At 47.0% G+C, this 19,945-nt stretch overlaps 1 protein-coding gene across 1 annotated transcript in view; it reads right to left on the bottom strand.

Annotated features, from left to right (window-relative positions):
- ltn1 (listerin E3 ubiquitin protein ligase 1) overlaps positions 1–19,945 on the bottom strand; it is a 75,902-nt gene that overhangs the window by 36,237 nt on the left and 19,720 nt on the right. Inside the window, 11 exon segments of the mRNA XM_031809100.1 lie at positions 161–296; positions 5,749–5,876; positions 7,645–7,755; positions 9,515–9,671; positions 9,971–10,214; positions 10,432–10,582; positions 10,817–10,970; positions 16,644–16,811; positions 17,858–17,929; positions 18,831–19,055; positions 19,217–19,310. Coding sequence (XP_031664960.1) covers positions 161–296; positions 5,749–5,876; positions 7,645–7,755; positions 9,515–9,671; positions 9,971–10,214; positions 10,432–10,582; positions 10,817–10,970; positions 16,644–16,811; positions 17,858–17,929; positions 18,831–19,055; positions 19,217–19,310 — 1,640 coding nt within the window.

Raw genomic sequence — 19,945 nt, 5'->3', positions numbered from 1 at the left:
AGCCAGACAGCCAGACAGATAAAGCTAGCTAGCCAGCCAGACAGATTCAGCTAGCCAGACAGCCAGACAGATTCAGCTAGCCAGACAGCCAGACAGATAAAGCTAGCTAGCCAGCCAGACAGATAAAGCTAGCCAGACAGACAGGTATGGTCCCTCCTACCTGCTGAATAGAAACCAGTCTTCTTTGCTGTTTCTCCATTCCATCATGGTGGCCAGTACAGCTATTAGCAGCTCCTCCTGCACTGGCGTGGAGGCCTTGAGACAGCACAACAGCACCGACACACACCCACAAACACCTAGAGGACCACAGAGATTACACACACCCTCACTTTGATATCGTGCTTGTGTATTCATTCCCATATCTACTAAAAGAAAGATAATTTTTTGGTCATGAATGAAAAAAAGCACACTGCTAACTAGCTGGCTACAGTAGGTTCTAGCATTTCACAATGGCCTGTAATCACTAGTTATTACTGCTAAACAAAATGCCTTTTCAGGGGAGATTGTTGTTTGGTTTATTGCTTGAACAGTCCCTGAGATTATATTTGTTTATCAATGCAAAATAGGCTATTTTGATGAATGGCCGATACACTGACTATACAAAACATTAAGAACACCTTCTCTTTCCATGACAGACTGACCAGGTGACAGCTATGATCCCTTATTGATGTTAAATTCACTTCGATCAGTGTAGATGAAGGGGAGGAGACGGGGTTAAAGAAGGATTTTTAAGCCTTGAGACAATTGAGACATGGATTGTGTATGTGTGCCATTCAGAGGGTTTATGGGAGAGACACAAGACTTAAGTGCCTTTAAACAGGGTTATGGTAGAAGGTACCTGGGGCACCGGGTTGTATCAAGAATTGCAAAGCTGCTGGGTTTTTCACACTCAACAGTTTCCTCTGTGTATCAAGAATGGTCCAACACCCAAAAGGACATCCAGCCAACTTGACACAACTGTGGGAAGCATTGGAGTCAAGCATTGGAGTCAACATGGGCCAGCATCCCTGTGGAATTCAAATACAATTTCTGTTAGCACTGAAATCCCTCCGAAACACTGCCCCCGGCAACGGCGGAACACAGGGATCCCGATGCTACTGTTGGTCCCTAGAGAACACAGGGATCCCGATGCTACTGTTGGTCCATAGAGAACACAGGGATCATGATGCTACTGTTGGTCCATAGAGAACACAGGGATCATGATGCTACTGTTGGTCCATAGAGAACACAGGGATCATGATGCTACTGTTGGTCCATAGAGAACACAGGGATCCCGATGCTACTGTTGGTCCATAGAGAACACAGGGATCATGATGCTACTGTTGGTCCCTAGAGAACACAGGGATCATGATGCTACTGTTGGTCCATAGAGAACACAGGGATCCCGATGCTACTGTTGGTCCATAGAGAACACAGGGATCATGATGCTACTGTTGGTCCATAGAGAACACAGGGATCATGATGCTACTGTTGGTCCATAGAGAACACAGGGATCATGATGCTACTGTTGGTCCCTAGAGAACACAGGGATCATGATGCTACTGTTGGTCCATAGAGAACACAGGGATCATGATGCTACTGTTGGTCCCTAGAGAACACAGGGATCATGATGCTACTGTTGGTCCATAGAGAACACAGGGATCATGATGCTACTGTTGGTCCATAGAGAACACAGGGATCATGATGCTACTGTTGGTCCATAGAGAACACAGGGATCATGATGCTACTGTTGACCCATAGAGAACACAGGGATCATGATGCTACTGTTGGTCCATAGAGAACACAGGGATCATGATGCTACTGTTGGTCCATAGAGAACACAGGGATCATGATGCTACTGTTGGTCCATAGAGAACACAGGGGAAGGGATCCCGATGCTACTGTTGGTCCATAGAGAACACAGGGATCATGATGCTACTGTTGGTCCATAGAGAACACAGGGATCATGATGCTACTGTTGGTCCATAGAGAACACAGGGATCATGATGCTACTGTTGGTCCATAGAGAACACAGGGATCATGATGCTACTGTTGGTCCATAGAGAACACAGGGATCATGATGCTACTGTTGACCCATAGAGAACACAGGGATCCCGATGCTACTGTTGGTCCATAGAGAACACAGGGATCCCGATGCTACTGTTGGTCCATAGAGAACACAGGGATCCCGATGCTACTGTTGGTCCATAGAGAACACAGGGATCATGATGCTACTGTTGGTCCATAGAGAACACAGGGATCATGATGCTACTGTTGGTCCATAGAGAACACAGGGATCATGATGCTACTGTTGGTCCATAGAGAACACAGGGATCATGATGCTACTGTTGGTCCATAGAGAACACAGGGATCATGATGCTACTGTTGGTCCCTAGAGAACACAGGGATCATGATGCTACTGTTGGTCCATAGAGAACACAGGGATCATGATGCTACTGTTGGTCCATAGAGAACACAGGGATCATGATGCTACTGTTGGTCCCTAGAGAACACAGGGATCATGATGCTACTGTTGGTCCATAGAGAACACAGGGATCATGATGCTACTGTTGGTCCATAGAGAACACAGGGATCATGATGCTACTGTTGGTCCATAGAGAACACAGGGATCATGATGCTACTGTTGGTCCATAGAGAACACAGGGATCATGATGCTACTGTTGGTCCATAGAGAACACAGGGATCCCGATGCTACTGTTGGTCCATAGAGAACACAGGGGTCATGATGCTACTGTTGACCCATAGAGAACACAGGGATCATGATGCTACTGTTGGTCCATAGAGAACACAGGGATCCCGATGCTACTTTTGGTCCATAGAGAACACAGGGATCATGATGCTACTGTTGGTCCATAGAGAACACAGGGATCCCGATGCTACTGTTGGTCCATAGAGAACACAGGGATCATGATGCTACTGTTGGTCCATAGAGAACACAGGGATCATGATGCTACTGTTGGTCCATAGAGAACACAGGGATCATGATGCTACTGTTGGTCCATAGAGAACACAGGGATCATGATGCTACTGTTGGTCCATAGAGAACACAGGGATCATGATGCTACTGTTGGTCCATAGAGAACACAGGGATCATGATGCTACTGTTGGTCCATAGAGAACACAGGGATCATGATGCTACTGTTGACCCATAGAGAACACAGGGATCATGATGCTACTGTTGGTCCATAGAGAACACAGGGATCCCGATGCTACTGTTGGTCCATAGAGAACACAGGGATCCCGATGCTACTGTTGGTCCATAGAGAACACAGGGATCATGATGCTACTGTTGGTCCATAGAGAACACAGGGATCATGATGCTACTGTTGGTCCATAGAGAACACAGGGATCATGATGCTACTGTTGGTCCATAGAGAACACAGGGATCATGATGCTACTGTTGGTCCATAGAGAACACAGGGATCATGATGCTACTGTTGGTCCCTAGAGAACACAGGGATCATGATGCTACTGTTGGTCCATAGAGAACACAGGGATCATGATGCTACTGTTGGTCCATAGAGAACACAGGGATCATGATGCTACTGTTGGTCCATAGAGAACACAGGGATCATGATGCTACTGTTGGTCCATAGAGAACACAGGGATCCCGATGCTACTGTTGGTCCATAGAGAACACAGGGGTCATGATGCTACTGTTGACCCATAGAGAACACAGGGATCATGATGCTACTGTTGGTCCATAGAGAACACAGGGATCCCGATGCTACTTTTGGTCCATAGAGAACACAGGGATCATGATGCTACTGTTGGTCCATAGAGAACACAGGGATCCCGATGCTACTGTTGGTCCATAGAGAACACAGGGATCATGATGCTACTGTTGGTCCATAGAGAACACAGGGATCATGATGCTACTGTTGGTCCATAGAGAACACAGGGATCATGATGCTACTGTTGGTCCATAGAGAACACAGGGATCATGATGCTACTGTTGGTCCATAGAGAACACAGGGATCATGATGCTACTGTTGGTCCCTAGAGAACACAGGGATCATGATGCTACTGTTGGTCCATAGAGAACACAGGGGAAGGGATCCCGATGCTACTGTTGGTCCATAGAGAACACAGGGGAAGGGATCCCGATGCTACTGTTGGTCCATAGAGAACACTGGGATCCCGATGCTACTGTTGGTCCCTAGAGAACACAGGGATCATGATGCTACTGTTGGTCCATAGAGAACACAGGGATCATGATGCTACTGTTGGTCCATAGAGAACACAGGGATCATGATGCTACTGTTGGTCCCTAGAGAACACAGGGATCATGATGCTACTGTTGGTCCATAGAGAACACAGGGATCATGATGCTACTGTTGGTCCATAGAGAACACAGGGATCATGATGCTACTGTTGGTCCATAGAGAACACAGGGATCATGATGCTACTGTTGACCCATAGAGAACACAGGGATCATGATGCTACTGTTGGTCCATAGAGAACACAGGGATCATGATGCTACTGTTGGTCCATAGAGAACACAGGGATCATGATGCTACTGTTGGTCCATAGAGAACACAGGGATCATGATGCTACTGTTGGTCCATAGAGAACACAGGGATCCCGATGCTACTGTTGGTCCATAGAGAACACAGGGGTCATGATGCTACTGTTGACCCATAGAGAACACAGGGATCATGATGCTACTGTTGGTCCATAGAGAACACAGGGATCATGATGCTACTGTTGGTCCATAGAGAACACAGGGATCATGATGCTACTGTTGGTCCCTAGAGAACACAGGGATCATGATGCTACTGTTGACCCATAGAGAACACAGGGATCATGATGCTACTGTTGGTCCATAGAGAACACAGGGATCATGATGCTACTGTTGGTCCCTAGAGAACACAGGGGTCATGATGCTACTGTTGGTCCCTAGAGAACACAGGGATCCCGATGCCTCTGTTGACCCATAGAGAACACAGGGATCCCGATGCCTCTGTTGACCCATAGAGAACACAGGGATCCCGATGCATCTGTTGACCCATAGAGAACACAGGGATCCCGATGCCTCTGTTGACCCATAGAGAACACAGGGATCCCGATGCCTCTGTTGACCCATAGAGAACACAGGGATCCCGATGCCTCTGTTGACCCATAGAGAACACAGGGATCCCGATGCCTCTGTTGACCCATAGAGAACACAGGGATCCCGATGCCTCTGTTGACCCATAGAGAACACAGGGATCCCGATGCCTCTGTTGACCCATAGAGAACACAGGGGAAGGGATCCCGATGCCTCTGTTGACCCATAGAGAACACAGGGATCCCGATGCCTCTGTTGACCCATAGAGAACACAGGGATCCCGATGCCTCTGTTGACCCATAGAGAACACGATGCTACAGTTGAATCAAACCATGGTCCTACGCCCTCCCAGGCCCACCCGTGGTTGCACCCCTTACCCAGTCATGTCAAATCCATAGATTAGGGTTTAATGAATTCATTGAAATTGACTGATTTCCTTAAATGAACTGTAACTGCTGAAAGCTGAAATTGTACATGTTGCGTTTATATTTGTGTTCAGTGTAATAACCAAATGTAGCCTACTACTGAATATCTTCAATATAGAGAGTAAGCATGGCAACCTACAGGCTTGAAACCAACGCATTTTAACTACACCGTGTCAGGGCCAGTATAAATTATTTTCTGGCCAGCGAGAGAAAGAAAGTTAACAGACACTGGAGTGTCTGTGTGTGACAGAGTGTATCTATGCGTGTTCTTACTGTGGTCCTCTTGCCAGTTGAGTATGCCAGCGGTAGCCAGGGAAATGAGACGTTCTCTCTCCACTGTGGTCAGATAGGGACACAGCACCTGTAGAGTACTGAGCCTGCTCTCTGACAGGGGGAACAGACTGACACACACAAAAAACACAGACAGTAGAACCATTCTTAGTGCTCTCTGCAAACCTGACTGTTTCCTTGAATGAAAGGAGAACAGGCCTGTTCCCAAACCTAGTGTTCCCAAACCTGGTGTTCCCAAACCTAGTGTTCCCAAACCTAGTGTTCCCAAACCTAGTGTTCCCAAACCTAGTGTTCCCAAACCTAGTGTTCCCAAACCTAGTGTTCCCAAACCTAGTGTTCCCAAACCTAGTGTTCCCAAACCTAGTGTTCCCAAACCTAGTGTCCCCAAACCTAGTGTCCCCAAACCTAGTGTCCCCAAACCTAGTGTCCCCAAACCTAGTGTCCCCAAACCTAGTGTCCCCAAACCTAGTGTCCCCAAACCTAGTGTCCCCAAACCTAGTGTCCCCAAACCTAGTGTCCCCAAACCTAGTGTCTCCAAACCTAGTGTCTCCAAACCTAGTGTCTCCAAACCTAGTGTCTCCAAACCTTGTGTCCCAAACCCAGTGTTCCATCACTTGTGTTTGAAAGACAATGACTGACACCTGGGATATCACATAGTATATCAATTATGAAACCTAACACTAAATAAAGTAGACATATCTCATCTCACTCATCAGGGTTAAAGTGGTACTGATCTCTGACCTGTCAGGGTTAAAGTGGTACTGATCTCTGACCTGTCAGGGTTAAAGTAGTTCTGATATCTGACCTGTCAGGGTTAAAGTAGTACTGATATCTGACCTGTCAGGGTTAAAGTAGTTCTGATATCTGACCTGTCAGGGTTAAAGTAGTTCTGATATCTGACCTGTCAGGGTTAAAGTAGTTCTGATATCTGACCTGTCAGGGTTAAAGTGGTACTGATCTCTGACCTGTCAGGGTTAAAGTGGTACTGATCTCTGACCTGTCAGGGTTAAAGTAGTTCTGATATCTGACCTGTCAGGGTTAAAGTAGTACTGATATCTGATTTCTGACCCGTCAGGGTTAAGGTAGTTCTGATATCTGACCTGTCAGGGTTAAAGTAGTACTGATATCTGACCTGTCAGGGTTAAAGTGGTACTGATCTCTGACCTGTCAGGGTTAAAGTAGTTCTGATTTCTGACCTGTCAGGGTTAAGGTAGTTCTGATATCTGACCTGTCAGGGTTAAAGTAGTACTGATATCTGACCTGTCAGGGTTAAAGTGGTACTGATCTCTGACCTGTCAGGGTTAAAGTAGTTCTGATATCTGACCTGTCAGGGTTAAAGTAGTACTGATATCTGATTTCTGACCTGTCAGGGCTAAGGTAGTTCTGATATCTGACCTGTCAGGGTTAAAGTAGTTCTGATATCTGACCTGTCAGGGTTAAAGTAGTACTGATATCTGACCTGTCAGGGTTAAAGTAGTACTGATATCTGATTTCTGACCTGTCAGGGTTAAGGTAGTTCTGATATCTGACCTGTCAGGGTTAAAGTAGTACTGATATCTGACCTGTCAGGGTTAAAGTAGTTCTGATATCTGACCTGTCAGGGTTAAAGTAGTTCTGATATCTGACCTGTCAGGGTTAAAGTAGTTCTGATATCTGACCTGTCAGGGTTAAAGTAGTTCTGATATCTGACCTGTCAGGGTTAAAGTAGTACTGATATCTGACCTGTCAGGGTTAAAGTAGTACTGATATCTGATATCTGACCTATCAGGGTTAAAGTGGTACTGATATCTGATATCTTACCTGTCAGGGTTAAAGAAGTACTGATATCTGATAACTGACCTGTCAGGGTTAAAGTAGTTCTGATATCTGATATCTTACCTGTCAGGGCTGCCACAGAGTGTGTTGATGGTGCCAGCCGTTTCAGCCACGTGGTTGGTGTGTATGTAGTTCTGTAGAGTCAGAGACCACAGTCCCCCCTCCTCTAGTGATCTGAGGTGACAGGTACAATAAGGACAAAGGTGTAGTCAGAGACCATCAGTCCTGTTATTTCAACAGAACAAACATCTGTAGAGTCAGAGACCATCAGTCCTGTTATTTCAACAGAACACCTGTGGAGTCAGAGACCATCAGTCCTGTAATTTCAACAGAACATCTGTAGAGTCAGAGACCACAGTCCTGTTATTTCAACAGCACATCTGTAGAGTCAGAGACCATCAGTCCTGTAATTTCAACAGAACATCTGTAGAGTCAGAGACCACAGTCCTGTTATTTCAACAGCACATCTGTAGAGTCAGAGACCATCAGTCCTGTAATTTCAACAGAACATCTGTAGAGTCAGAGACCACAGTCCTGTTATTTCAACAGCACATCTGTAGAGTCAGAGACCACAGTCCTGTTATTTCAACAGCACATCTGTAGAGTCAGAGACCATCAGTCCTGTTATTTCAACAGAACAAACATCTGTGGAGTCAGAGACCATCAGTGCTGTTATTTCAACAGGACATCTGTAGTCAGAGACCACAGTCCTGTTATTTCAACAGAACAAACATATGTAGAGTCAGAGACCATCAGTCCTGTTATTTCAACAGGACATCTGTAGTCAGAGAACACAGTCCTGTTATTTCAACAGAACAAACATATGTAGAGTCAGAGACCATCAGTCCTGTAATTTCAACAGAACATCTGTAGAGTCAGAGACCATCAGTCCTGTTATTTCAACAGAACAAACATCTGTAGAGTCAGAGACCATCAGTCCTGTAATTTCAACAGAACATCTGTAGAGTCAGAGACCATCAGTCCTGTTATTTCAACAGAACAAACATCTGTAGAGTCAGAGACCATCAGTCCTGTTATTTCAACAGAACAAACATCTGTAGTTCTGTAGAGTCATTAAATGATACGGATCTAATTACCATTTAAATTTTTAAACATCTTTCACAGGAAAAATTCTCTCCCCTTTTTTTGATCTCACTCCCGAAACTCACGTAAACTGAAACTCACTTAAGAATATCAAGAAATATGTCAAATATGTTGGTTTTTTTGGGACTAAAATACTGTATATGTTTGCTGGTGTGTACATCTGTCCAAATGAAAGACAGCCAGCCATATGTTAGCTATGGGGATTGGACCGGTTTCTTTTAAATGTACCCTTCAATTTTCACCTACAATGACATACCTAAATCTAACTGCCTGTAGCTCATGCCCTGAAGCAAGGATATGCACATCCTTGGTACCATTTGAAAGGAAACACTTTGAAGTTTATGGAAATGTGAAATGAATGTAGGAGAATATAACACATTAGATCTGGTAAAAGATAATACAAAGAAATAAAACATGTTTTTTTTGTACCATCATCTTTGAAATGCAAGAGAAAGGCCATAATGTATTATTCCAGCCCAGGCACAATTTAGATTTTGGCCACTAGATGGCAGCAGTGTATGTGCAATGTTTTAGACTGATCCAATGAACCATTGTATTTCTGTTCAAAATGTTGTATCAAGACTGCCCAAACGTGCCTAATTGGTTTATTAATACATTTTGAAGTTCATAACTGTGCTCTCTCCTTAAACAATAGCATGGTATTATTTCACTGTAATAGCTACATGTTTACCTGCTGTAGAGTGTATCTATACTATAGGATAGTTACACATGTTTACCTGCTGTACAGTGTATCTATACTATAGGATAGTTACACATGTTTACCTGCTGTACAGTGTATCTATACTATAGGATAGTTACACATGTTTACCTGCTGTACAGTGTATCCAGTATATCAGTGGCTGGTCCTTGATTGTCTATACGGTCTGTTAGGTCCCAGTCCTTCAACATAGCGTAGTACTCTGTTACTAGAGCAGGGCTATAGTCCATCTCCCTGCACCACTGCACCGCATACAGTAGCTCACAAACTGAGGAAGAAAGAAAGAAAGAAAGAAAGTTGTTTCTCCAGTTTTCAACAAGTCAACCTTTTTTCAGTCGTCTAACTGAATGGTATTGAAATTAAAATGAGCTGTTCTAAAATGAATTGAATGTTCTGAATTGAATGTTCTGAATTGAATGTTCTGAATTGAATGTTCTGAATTGAATGTTCTGAATTGAATGTTCTGAATTGAATGTTCTGAATTGAATGTTCTGAATTGAATGTTCTGAATTGAAAACAACAAAAGTGAACTGACTGAAAATAACTGAAGTGAACTTCAACCCTCACCTGTGTGTTTGAAGTCTTTCATGTAGTCTCCTGCCCCCTCCTGGTCGTCTGGACACACTGCAGCCGTAGCAATAGCAGCACCAGCAGGAACAGTCATATCTGTGTTATAGACCACTCTGGTCAGCAGGGCACACGCACACAGGTGGGCAGGCAGTCGGCTTGAGCCTCTGACCTTCCAGACCTCCATACAGGGGTAGTCACAGACCATCCTCAGACGTCCAGACAGCAGGGGAGACCTCACCCACTGAGAGAGGGGGGAGAGAAGGAGGGGGATAAGGGGACAACATACGAGAAGGACCAGGAAAGGGAAGTAGGAGGTAACAAGCGTTACCAAATTACCAAATGATTGGTTTTGTTCCAATCAGGCTGACAGCAGATTCCACTAATAGTAGTCTAGAGTGAAGAACATAATGAGTCAGTTGGTTTGTGTTACATCTAGGAATGTGATTGGCTGGTTGTACCTGAGGGGGCAGGGCCCGTCTGATCTTGCTCCACTCTGATTGGCTGGGAGTCAGGAAGGAGAGGAACTGGGAGAGGAGGGCGGAGCCTCGCTGACCAACAGATCTCAGTGAGTCAGCTAGCCTCTGGACTGCTAGAACCAATACCTGCAGACTGATCGAACAACACATAGTACATCAGACCTAGAACCAACACCTACAGACTGATAGGAAATCAGACCTAGAACCAAGACCTACAGACTGATCGAACATCAGACCTAGAACCAAGACCTACAGACTGATCGAACAACACATAGAACCAACACCTGCAGACTGATAGAACATCAGACCAACATCTAGAAGCATGTAGAAAAACACAAGTTGAACCACATAGATAAACTTTGTTTACCTTTTGACTCCCAGGGAGGAGGTGAGCAGCTGGGTTTTGACCCAGAATGCAGCGCTGTATAGGAAGCTGCCCTCCTTCACCTCTGACCCCGAGTGATGGACCAATGAGAGGACACCGGCATGACACGCCTGACTCAGCTTCTTCAGCAGGGAGTCTGGGGGGGGAGAGAGAGAGCTGTACGTAAGTCCATGTCAGGTATCTAAGGTGTATGTGTGTACCTGAGAGATGCAGGGTGTCATATCATCTGAACTCAGGGTATGGCAAAGTAATGGGGGGGGGGGTTACATTTGATAAAAGTTAAGCTCATTTACTAAATTTACACAATTAAATAAATGTAGACTGCAATATACATGAGCATCTCCCTCTTCCATGTAATGAAGTTCGACCGCAACCAATCACAGCCACACAAACAGAACTGGGAGGTGGGTCAGACAGCAGAGTGAGCTTCCCTGTCATCGCTGACTTTACGACTGACAGGCAGCTTGTCCTATCAGTAGATCGCTAGAAGACGACTGACAGGCAGCTTGTCCTATCAATAGATCGCTAGAAGATGACTGACAGGCAGCTTGTCCTATCAATAGAAGACTCATATCGTTCATTCTAGCGGGAGAAGGCTTTTAAATGAAAAGAAGCCTAGTTAAATTTATTGAAATTTGAAAAAAGTTGAAAATGTGTTATGCTGATTAGACGACGCTAATGGAAACACTGTGTCTGGTCCCGTGTGTGTGTGTGTGTGTGTCTGGTCCCTTGTGTGTGTGTGTGTGTCTGGTCCCTTGTGTGTGTGTGTGTGTGTCTGGTCCCTTGTGTGTGTGTGTGTGTGTGTGTCTGGTCCCTTGTGTGTGTGGTGGTGTGTGTGGTGTGTCTGGTCCCTTGTGTGTGTGTGTGTGTGTGTGGTCTGGTCCCTTGTGTGTGTGTGTGTGTGTCTGGTCCCTTGTGTGTGTGTGTGTGTGTCTGTCCCTTGTGTGTGTGGTGTGTGTGTCTGGTCCCTTGTGTGTGTGTGTGTGTTGTGTCTGGTCCCTTGTGGTGTGGTGTGTGTGTCTGGTCCCTTGTGGTGTGTGTTGTGTGTGTCCTGGTCCCTTGTGTGTGGTGTGTGTGTGTGTGTCTGGTCCCTTGTTGTGTGTGTGGTGTGTGTGTGTGTCGTGTCCCTGTGTGTGGTGTGTGTGTGTGTGTGTGCTGTCGTGTGTGTGTGTGTGTGTGTGTGTGTGTGTGTGTGTGTGTGTGTGTGTGTGTGTGTGTGTGTGTGTGTCTGGTCCCTGTGTGTGTGTGTGTGTGTTCTGGGTCCCTGTGTGTGTTGTGTGTGTGTGTGTCTGGGTCCTTGTGTGGTGGGTGTGTGTGGTGGTGTCTGGTCCCTTGTGTGTGTGTGGTGTGTGTGTGTGTCTGGTCCCGTTGTGTGTGTGTGGTGTGCTGGTCCCCTTGTGTGTGTGTGTGGTCTGTCCCTGTGTGTGTGTGTCGTGTGTGGTTGGTCCCTTGTGTGTGTGTGTGTGTTTGTGTGTGTGTGTGTGTGTGTGTGTGTGTGTGGTGTGTGTGTGTGTGTGTGTGTGTCGGCTGGCCCTTGTGTGTGTGTGTGTGTGTGTGTGTCTGGTCCCTTGTGTGTGTGGTGGTGTGTGTTGTGGTGTGTCTGGTCCCTTGTGTGTGTGTGTTGTGTCTGGTCCCTTGTGTGTTGTGTGTGTGTCTGGTCCCTGTGTGTGTGTGGTGTGTGTGTCTGGGGTCCCTTGTGTGTGTGTGTGTGTGTGGTGTGTCTGGTTCCCTTGTGTGGTGTGTGTGTCTGGTCCCTTTGTGTGTGTGTGTGTCTGGTCCCTTGTGTGTGTGTTGGCTGGGCCCTTGGTGTGTGTGTGTGTGTCTGGTCCCTTTGTGTGTGTGTGTGTGGTGTGTGTGTGTGTGTGTGGTGTGTGTCTGGTCCCTTGTGTGTGTGTGTGTGGTGTGTCTGGCTTGTGTTGTGTGTTCTGGTCCCTTGTGTGGGTGTGTGTGTCTGGTCCCTTGTGTGTGTGGTGTGTGTGTGTCTGGTCCCTTGTGTGTGTGTGTGTGTCTGGTCCCTTGTGTGTGTGTGTGTGTGTGTGGTGTGTGTCTGGTCCCTTTTGTGTGTGTGTGTCTGGTCCCTTGTGTGTGTGTGTGTGTGTGTGTCTGGTCCCTTGTGTGTGTGTGTGTGTGTGTGTGTGTGTGTCTGGTCCCTGTGTTGTGTGTGGTGTGTGTGTGTGTGTGTGTGTGTGTGTGTGTGTTGTGTCTGGTCCCTTGTGTGTGTGTTGTGTGTGTGTGTGTTGTGTCTGGTCCCTTGTGTTTGTGTGTGTGTCTGGTCCCTTGTGTGGTGTGTGTGTGTGTGGGTCTGGTCCCTTGTGTGTTGTGTGTGTGTTGTGTCTGGTCCCTTGTGTGTGTGTGTGTGTGTACGTCTGGTCCCTTGTGTGTGGTGTGTGTGTGTGTGTCTGGTCCCTTGTGTGTGTGTGTGTTCTGGTCCCTTGTGTGTGTGTGTGTGTGTGTGTCTGGTCCCTTGTGGTGTGTGTGTGTGTGTCTGGTCCCTTGTGTGTGTGTGTGTGTGTGTGTGTGTCTGGTCCCTTGTGTGTGTGTGTGTGTGTGTGTCTGGTCCCTTGTGTGTGTGTGTGTGTCTGGTCCCTTGTGTGTGTGTGTGTGTGTGTCTGGTCCCTTGTGTGTGTGTGTGTGTGTGTGTGTGTCTGGTCCCTTGTATGTGTGTGTGTGTTGTGTGTGTCTGGTCCCGTGTGTGTGTGTGTGTGTCTGGTCCCTTGTGTGTGTGTGTGTGTGTCTGGTCCCTTGTGTGTGTGTGTGTGTGTCTGGTCCCGTGTGTATGTGTGTGTGTGTGTGTGTCTGGTCCCTTGTGTGTGTGTGTGTGTGTCTGGTCCCGGTGTGGTGTGTGGTGTGTGTGTGTCTGGTCCCTTTGTGTGTGGTGTGTTGTCTGGTCCCTGGTGTGTGTGTGTGTTGTGTGTGTGTGTGTTGTGTCTGGTCCGTGTGTGTGTGTGTGTTCTGGTCCCTTGTGTGTGTGTGTGTGTGGTCTGGGTCCCTGTGTGTGTGTGTTGTGTCTGGTCCCTTGTGTGTGTGTGTGTGTGTGTCTGGTCCCTTGTGTGTGTGTGTGTGTGTCTGGTCCCTTGTGTGTGTGTGTGTGTGTGTGTCTGGTCCCTTGTGTGTGTGTGTGTGGTGTCTGGTCCCTTGTGTGTGTGTGTGTGTGTCTGGTCCCTTGTGTGTGGTGTGTGTGTGTGTGTGTGTCTGGTCCCTTGTGTGTGTTGTGTGTGTGTGTGTCTGGTCCCTTGTGTGTGTGTGTGTGTGTGTGTGTCTGGTCCCTTGTGTGTGTGTGTGTGTGTGTGTGTGTGGTCTGGTCCCTTGTGTGTGTGTGTGTGTTGGTGTCTGGTCCCTTGTTGTGTGTGTGTGTGTGTGTGTCTGGTCCCTTGTGTGTGTGTGTGTGTGTCTGGTCCCCTTGTGTGTGTGTGTGTTGGTGTCTGGTCCCTTGTGTGTGTGTGTGTGTGTGTGTGTGTGTGTCTGGTCCCTTGTGTGTGTGTGTTGTGTGTGTGTTGTGTGTCTGGTCCCTTGTGTGTGTGTGTGTGTGTGTGTGTCTGGTCCCTTGTGTGTGTGTGTGTGTGTGTGTCTGGTCCCTTGTGTGTGTGTGTGTGTGTGTGTGTGTCTGGTCCCTTGTGTGTGTGTGTGTGTGTGTCTGGTCCCTTGTGTGTGTGTGTGTGTGTGTCTGGTCCCTTGTGTGTGTGTGTGTGTGTGTCTGTCCCTTGTTTGTGTGTGTTGTGTCTGGTCCCTGTGTGTGTGTGTGTGTGTGTCTGGTCTGTCCCTTGTGTGTGTGGGTGTGTGTCTGGTCCCTTTGTGTGTGTGTGTGGTGTCTGGTCCCTTGTGTGTGTGTGTGTGTGTGTGTGTGTGTGTCTCTGGTCCCTTGTGTGTGTGTGTGTCTGGTCCCTTGTGTGTGTGTGTGTCTGGTCCCTTGTGTGTGTGTGTGTGTGTGTGTGTGTCTGGTCCCTTGTGTTGTGTGTGTCTGGTCCCTTGTGTGGTGTGTGTGTGTGTGTGTGTCTGGTCCCTTGTGTGTGTTGTGTCTGGTCCCTTGTGTGTGTGTGTGTGTGTGTGTGTGTGTGTGTCTGGTCCCTTGTGTGTGTGGTGTGTGTGTCTTGTCCCTTGTGTGTGTGTGTTTGTGTCTGGTCCCTTGTGTGTGTGTGTGTGTGTGTCTGGTCCCTTGTGTGTGTGTGTGTGTGTGTCTGGTCCCTTGTGTGTGTGTGTGTGTGTTCTGGTCCCTTGTGTGTGTGTGTTGTGTCTGTCCCTTGTGTGTGTGTGTGTGTGTCTGGTCCCTTGTGTGTGTGTGTGTGTGTCTGGTCCCTTGTGTGTGTGTGTGTGTGTCTGGTCCCTTGTGTGTGTGTGTGTTTGTGTGTGTGTGTGTGTGTGTGTGTCTGGTCCCTTGTGTGTGTGTGTGTGTGTGTGTGTGTGTTGTGTGTGTGTGTGTGTGTGGTGTCTGGTCCCTTGTGTGTGTGTGGTGTGTGTGGTGTCTGGTCCCTTGTGTGTGTGTGTGTGTGTGGTCCCTGGTCCCTTGTGTGTGTGTGTGTGTCTGTGTCTGTCTGGCTGGTCCCTTGTGTGTGTGTGTGTGTGTGTCTGGTCCCTTGTGTGTGTGTGTGTGTGTGTGTGTGTGTCTGGTCCCGTGTGTGTGTGTCTGGTCCCTTGTGTGTGTGTGTGTGTGTCTGGTCCCTTGTGTGTGTGTGTGTGTGTCTGGTCCCTTGGTGTGTGTGTGTGTGTGTCTGGTCCCATGTGTGTGTGTGTGTGAGCGTGTCTTACCTGACAGATTGTGTGTGTGGGTGTGTGTGTGTGTGTGTGTGTGTGTGGTGTGGTGGTGTGTGTGTGTGTGTGTGTGGTGTGTGTGTGTGTTGTGTGTGTGTGTGTGTGTGTCTGTCTGTGTGTGTGTGTTGTGTGTGTGTGTGTCTGGTCCCTTGTTGTGTGTGTGTGTGTCTGGTGTGTGTGTGTGTGTGTGTGTCTGGTCCCTGTGTGTGTGGTGGTGTGTGTCTGGTCCCTTGTGTGTGTGTGTGTGTGTCTGGTCCCTTGTGTGTGTGTGTGTGTGTCTGGTCCCTTGTGTGTGTGTGTGGTGTGTCTGGTCCCTTGTGTGTGTGTGTGTGTGTGTCTGGTCCCTTGTGTGTGGTGTGTGTGTGTCTGGTCCCTTGTGTGTTGTTGTGTGTGTGTGTCTGGTCCCTTGTGTGTGTGTGTGTGTGTCTGGTCCCTTGTGTGTGTGTGTGTGTGTCTGGTCCCTTGTGTGTGTGTGTGTGTGTCTGGTCCCTGTGTGTGTGTGTGTGTGTGTCTGGTCCCTTGTGTGTGGTGTGTGTTGTGTGTGTGTGTGTGTGTGTGTGTGTGTGTGTCTGGTCCCTTGTGTGTGTGTGTGTGTGTGTGTGTGTGGTGTGTGTGTGTTGTGTGGTGTGTCTGGTCCCTTGTGTGTGGTGTGTGTGTGTGTTGTCTGGTCCCTTGTGTGTGTGTGTGTGTGTCTGGTCCCTTGTGTGTGTGTGTGTGTGTGTGTGTGTCTGGTCCCTTGTGTGTGTGTGTGTGTGTGTCTGGTCCCTTGTTGTGTGTGTGTGTGTGGTGTGGGTGTTGTGTGGTGTCTGGTGGTCCCGTGGTGTGTGTGTCTGGTCCCTTGTGTGTGTTGTGTGTGTGTCTGGTCCCTTGGTGTGTGTGGTGTGTGTGTCTGGTCCCTTGTGTGTGTGTGTGTGTGTCTGGTCCCATGTGTGTGTGTGTGTGAGCGTGTCTTACCTGACAGATGTGTGTGTGTGTGTGTGTGTGTGGTGTGTGTGTGTGTGTGTGTGTGTGTGTGTGTGTGTGTGTGTGTGTGTGTGTGTGTGTGTGTGAGCGCGTGTCTTACCTGACAGGTGTGTGTGTGTCTGGTCCTGTGCGGTGAGTGTGAAGACCGTGAGCAGTAGCTCCTCAGCGGAGGCCAGGAGGAGGCAGTGTGTTACGGAGGTGAAGAACGTGGAGGCCACATCACAGATTAAACACACCAGCGGCTCCAGATTACCCCTCTCAGAGAGACCCTACAATACAATACAATACAATACAATAATATATACAATATTACTGCAATATAATACAATACTACTAATAATATATACAATATTACTGCAATATAATACTACTAATAATATATACAATATTACTGCAATACAATACAATAATATATACAATATTACTGCAATATAATACTACTAATAATATATACAATATTACTGCAATATAATACTACTAATAATATATACAATATTACTGCTTATTCTGCTTGTTTTCCAATGCACCCTTGTTGCGCAAAAAGTCCCGTTACATTACCCCCCGGGGTGGGAAAAGTGCCGTTACATTACCCCCCGGGGTGGGAAAAGTGCCATTACATTACCCCCCCGGGGTGGGAATAGTCCCGTTACATTACACCCCCCCCCCCCCCCGGGTGGGAAAAGTCCCGTTACATCACCCCCCCGGGGTGGGAAAAGTCCCGTTACATTACCCCCCCCGGGTGGGAAAAGTCCCGTTACATTACCCCCCCCGGGTGGGAAAAGTCCCGTTACATTACCCCCCGGGGTGGGGAAAGTGCCATTAAATTACCCCAGGGGTGGGAAAAGTCCCTTGAGTGTGCATCTGGCACTTTATCAAGCAGCAGGAAGTTACCAGATACGACTGGGAAAAATGTATTTGAACTGCCGCTCCTACTGGTAAACAAAAGTGGGAAACTGACTAAGCATCCACTTCTCCCACATGGTGACCTCTGACCTCTATAACAGCAGTTCAATCCAACAACAACATTTTATTATAATTTTTTAAACACAATCTATGAACGTGGTTTTTGAACAATCATTTGTTTTAACAGGCATGATAACTTTACTTTTAGTTTCTGGTTCAACACAGCTTGTTCACCATTAGACAAATGGGCTTTTCTCAACGAGTTCCAATCACATGAATGCATCCAACTGGTATTTACAACCGCGGGTTCGATGAACCCTGTAACGTACACATACACGGTTGAGAGAAGCCACAGGGCAGCAGTGCTGGATGGAAGAGGATGTATTGAGGTCCAGGGCACAACATACAGACCTTTAGCCGCGGACAGGGTGGCATGGAGCTTGGCTATCATCTTCTCCACGTACACAGCTCCTATCAGGGGCTCTGGGGAGAAAGACACGAGAGTGGGGTAATCAGGCTTTTTTTTTCACAGCAAAGGAAGTTGAAGGAGCAACCCAAATGTTTTTTCCTGCCTAAGGCATACAATGTAAAAATATATATATACACACAGGGCTCATTGTTCGCACTTGTGCTCCAAACATGAAAAAAGTTAGGAGCACCACATTAAAAGTTAGGAGCACCACATTAAAAGTTAGGAGCACCACATTAAAAGTTAGGAGCACCACATTAAAAGTTAGGAGCACCACATTCAAAGTTAGGAACACCACATTCAAAGTTAGGAGCAGCACATTCAAAGTTAGGAGCAGCACATTCAAAGTTAGGAGCACCACATTCAAAGTTAGGAGCACCACATTCAAAGTTAGGAGCACCACATTCAAAGTTAGGAGCACCACATTCAAAGTTAGGAGCACCACATTCAATTTAGGAGCACCAGAAAAAATAAAAACATTTGTTGTATTTATTAATTGAGATACAGCCTGTTGGGCCTATGTGGAATCACAGCTACTTTTGAAGGACACGTTGCGCTTGAAAATGATATGCAACACTGACACACGTTAGTTAATTATAACAGATCAGATGTTAATATGAGTACCTGTCATTGAAATGACAAGTCATTTGTGAAATATTAGGTTTCTACATTGTGTAAATGCACTATTTTCTCCTATTGAGATGCAATACATTGGAAAATTATACACAGTCTCGTAAAAAACAAAATATTAGGTTTGTGATGACGACATGCTTTTGATCTGATCAATTCATTGATTGCTGTGATCATTGATCTCCTGAAGAAGCTATCCTTTTCTTTAGCGATGCACCGATATTACATTTTTGTTCGATACCGATATCCAATATTTTATGGGTGTCTGTGTGTGTGTATTCTCACCATTATTATGATGCTGAGACAGTGCTAGGCTGATCAGAGCCCAGCTGTCCCTATTAGGGGCGGAGCCGGAGCCTTTTAGTCCCGCCTCACACAGCTCCTCAGCCAACCCCAGCAGCCGCTCACCCAGCACGGAGCCCTTAAACCAATCACCACACCCTGCAGAGATACAGGGTCCGCACACGCCTTTTGTATGATCTGGAGAAGAACTCCCCATTTTAGATCCATCTGTAGGTGAGACAGAGAACAGGGCTAGGACCATCTCAACCAGCATACTATTGAGATACAGAGATAAGAGCTAGGGAATTGGCAACTACAGAGCTAAGAGTTAGGGGGGAATTGACAGAGTTGACAGAGTTATAGCGATGATAGTTAAGAGTTGATGTTACCGTGGTGATATGGTTGAGGATGCGTGTGGTCTCCTGTGGACTGCAACTGCATAGAGAACTGAACACCATCTCTACCAGGTAACTGGTGTCTCTCCTGTAATATAATATGAGTAAACTGAACACCTCTGAACTTTAGTCACTGTTACTAGCCGGCTACCACCCGGTTACTGAACCCTGCAGCCCTACGTACATAGTCACGGAACAATGGTCACTTTAATACTGGTTACTAAAATGTCACTCGACTGGGTAGGGGCGCAGCCATGGGTGGAGATCTACTGTCCTGTAGGTTCAGTCCAACCCTCTTCCTGGAGATCTACTGTCCTGTAGGTTCAGTCCAACCCTCTTCCTGGAGATCTACTGTCCTGTAGGTTTTACAGCCCAACCCTCTTCCTGGAGATCTACTGTCCTGTAGGTTTACAGTCCAACCCTCTTCCTGGAGATCTACTATCCTGTAGGTTTTACAGTCCAACCCTCTTCCTGGAGATCTACTGTCCTGTAGGTTTTACAGCCCAACCCTCTTCCTGGAGATCCACTGTCCTGTAGGTTTACAGTCCAACCCTCTTCCTGGAGATCTACTGTCCTGTAGGTTTTACAGCCCAACCCTCTTCCTGGAGATCTACTATCCTGTAGGTTTTACAGTCCAACCCTCTTCCTGGAGATCTACTGTCCTGTAGGTTTACAGTCCAACCCTCTTCCTGGAGATCTACTGTCCTGTAGGTTTTACAGTCC

This window comes from Oncorhynchus kisutch, linkage group LG29 (genome assembly GCF_002021735.2).
Source record: "Oncorhynchus kisutch isolate 150728-3 linkage group LG29, Okis_V2, whole genome shotgun sequence".
In the NCBI taxonomy this organism is placed as follows: Eukaryota; Metazoa; Chordata; class Actinopteri; order Salmoniformes; family Salmonidae; genus Oncorhynchus; species Oncorhynchus kisutch.
The sequence above is the reverse complement of the archived record's forward strand: the minus strand, read 5'-3'. Positions and strand labels throughout refer to the sequence as shown.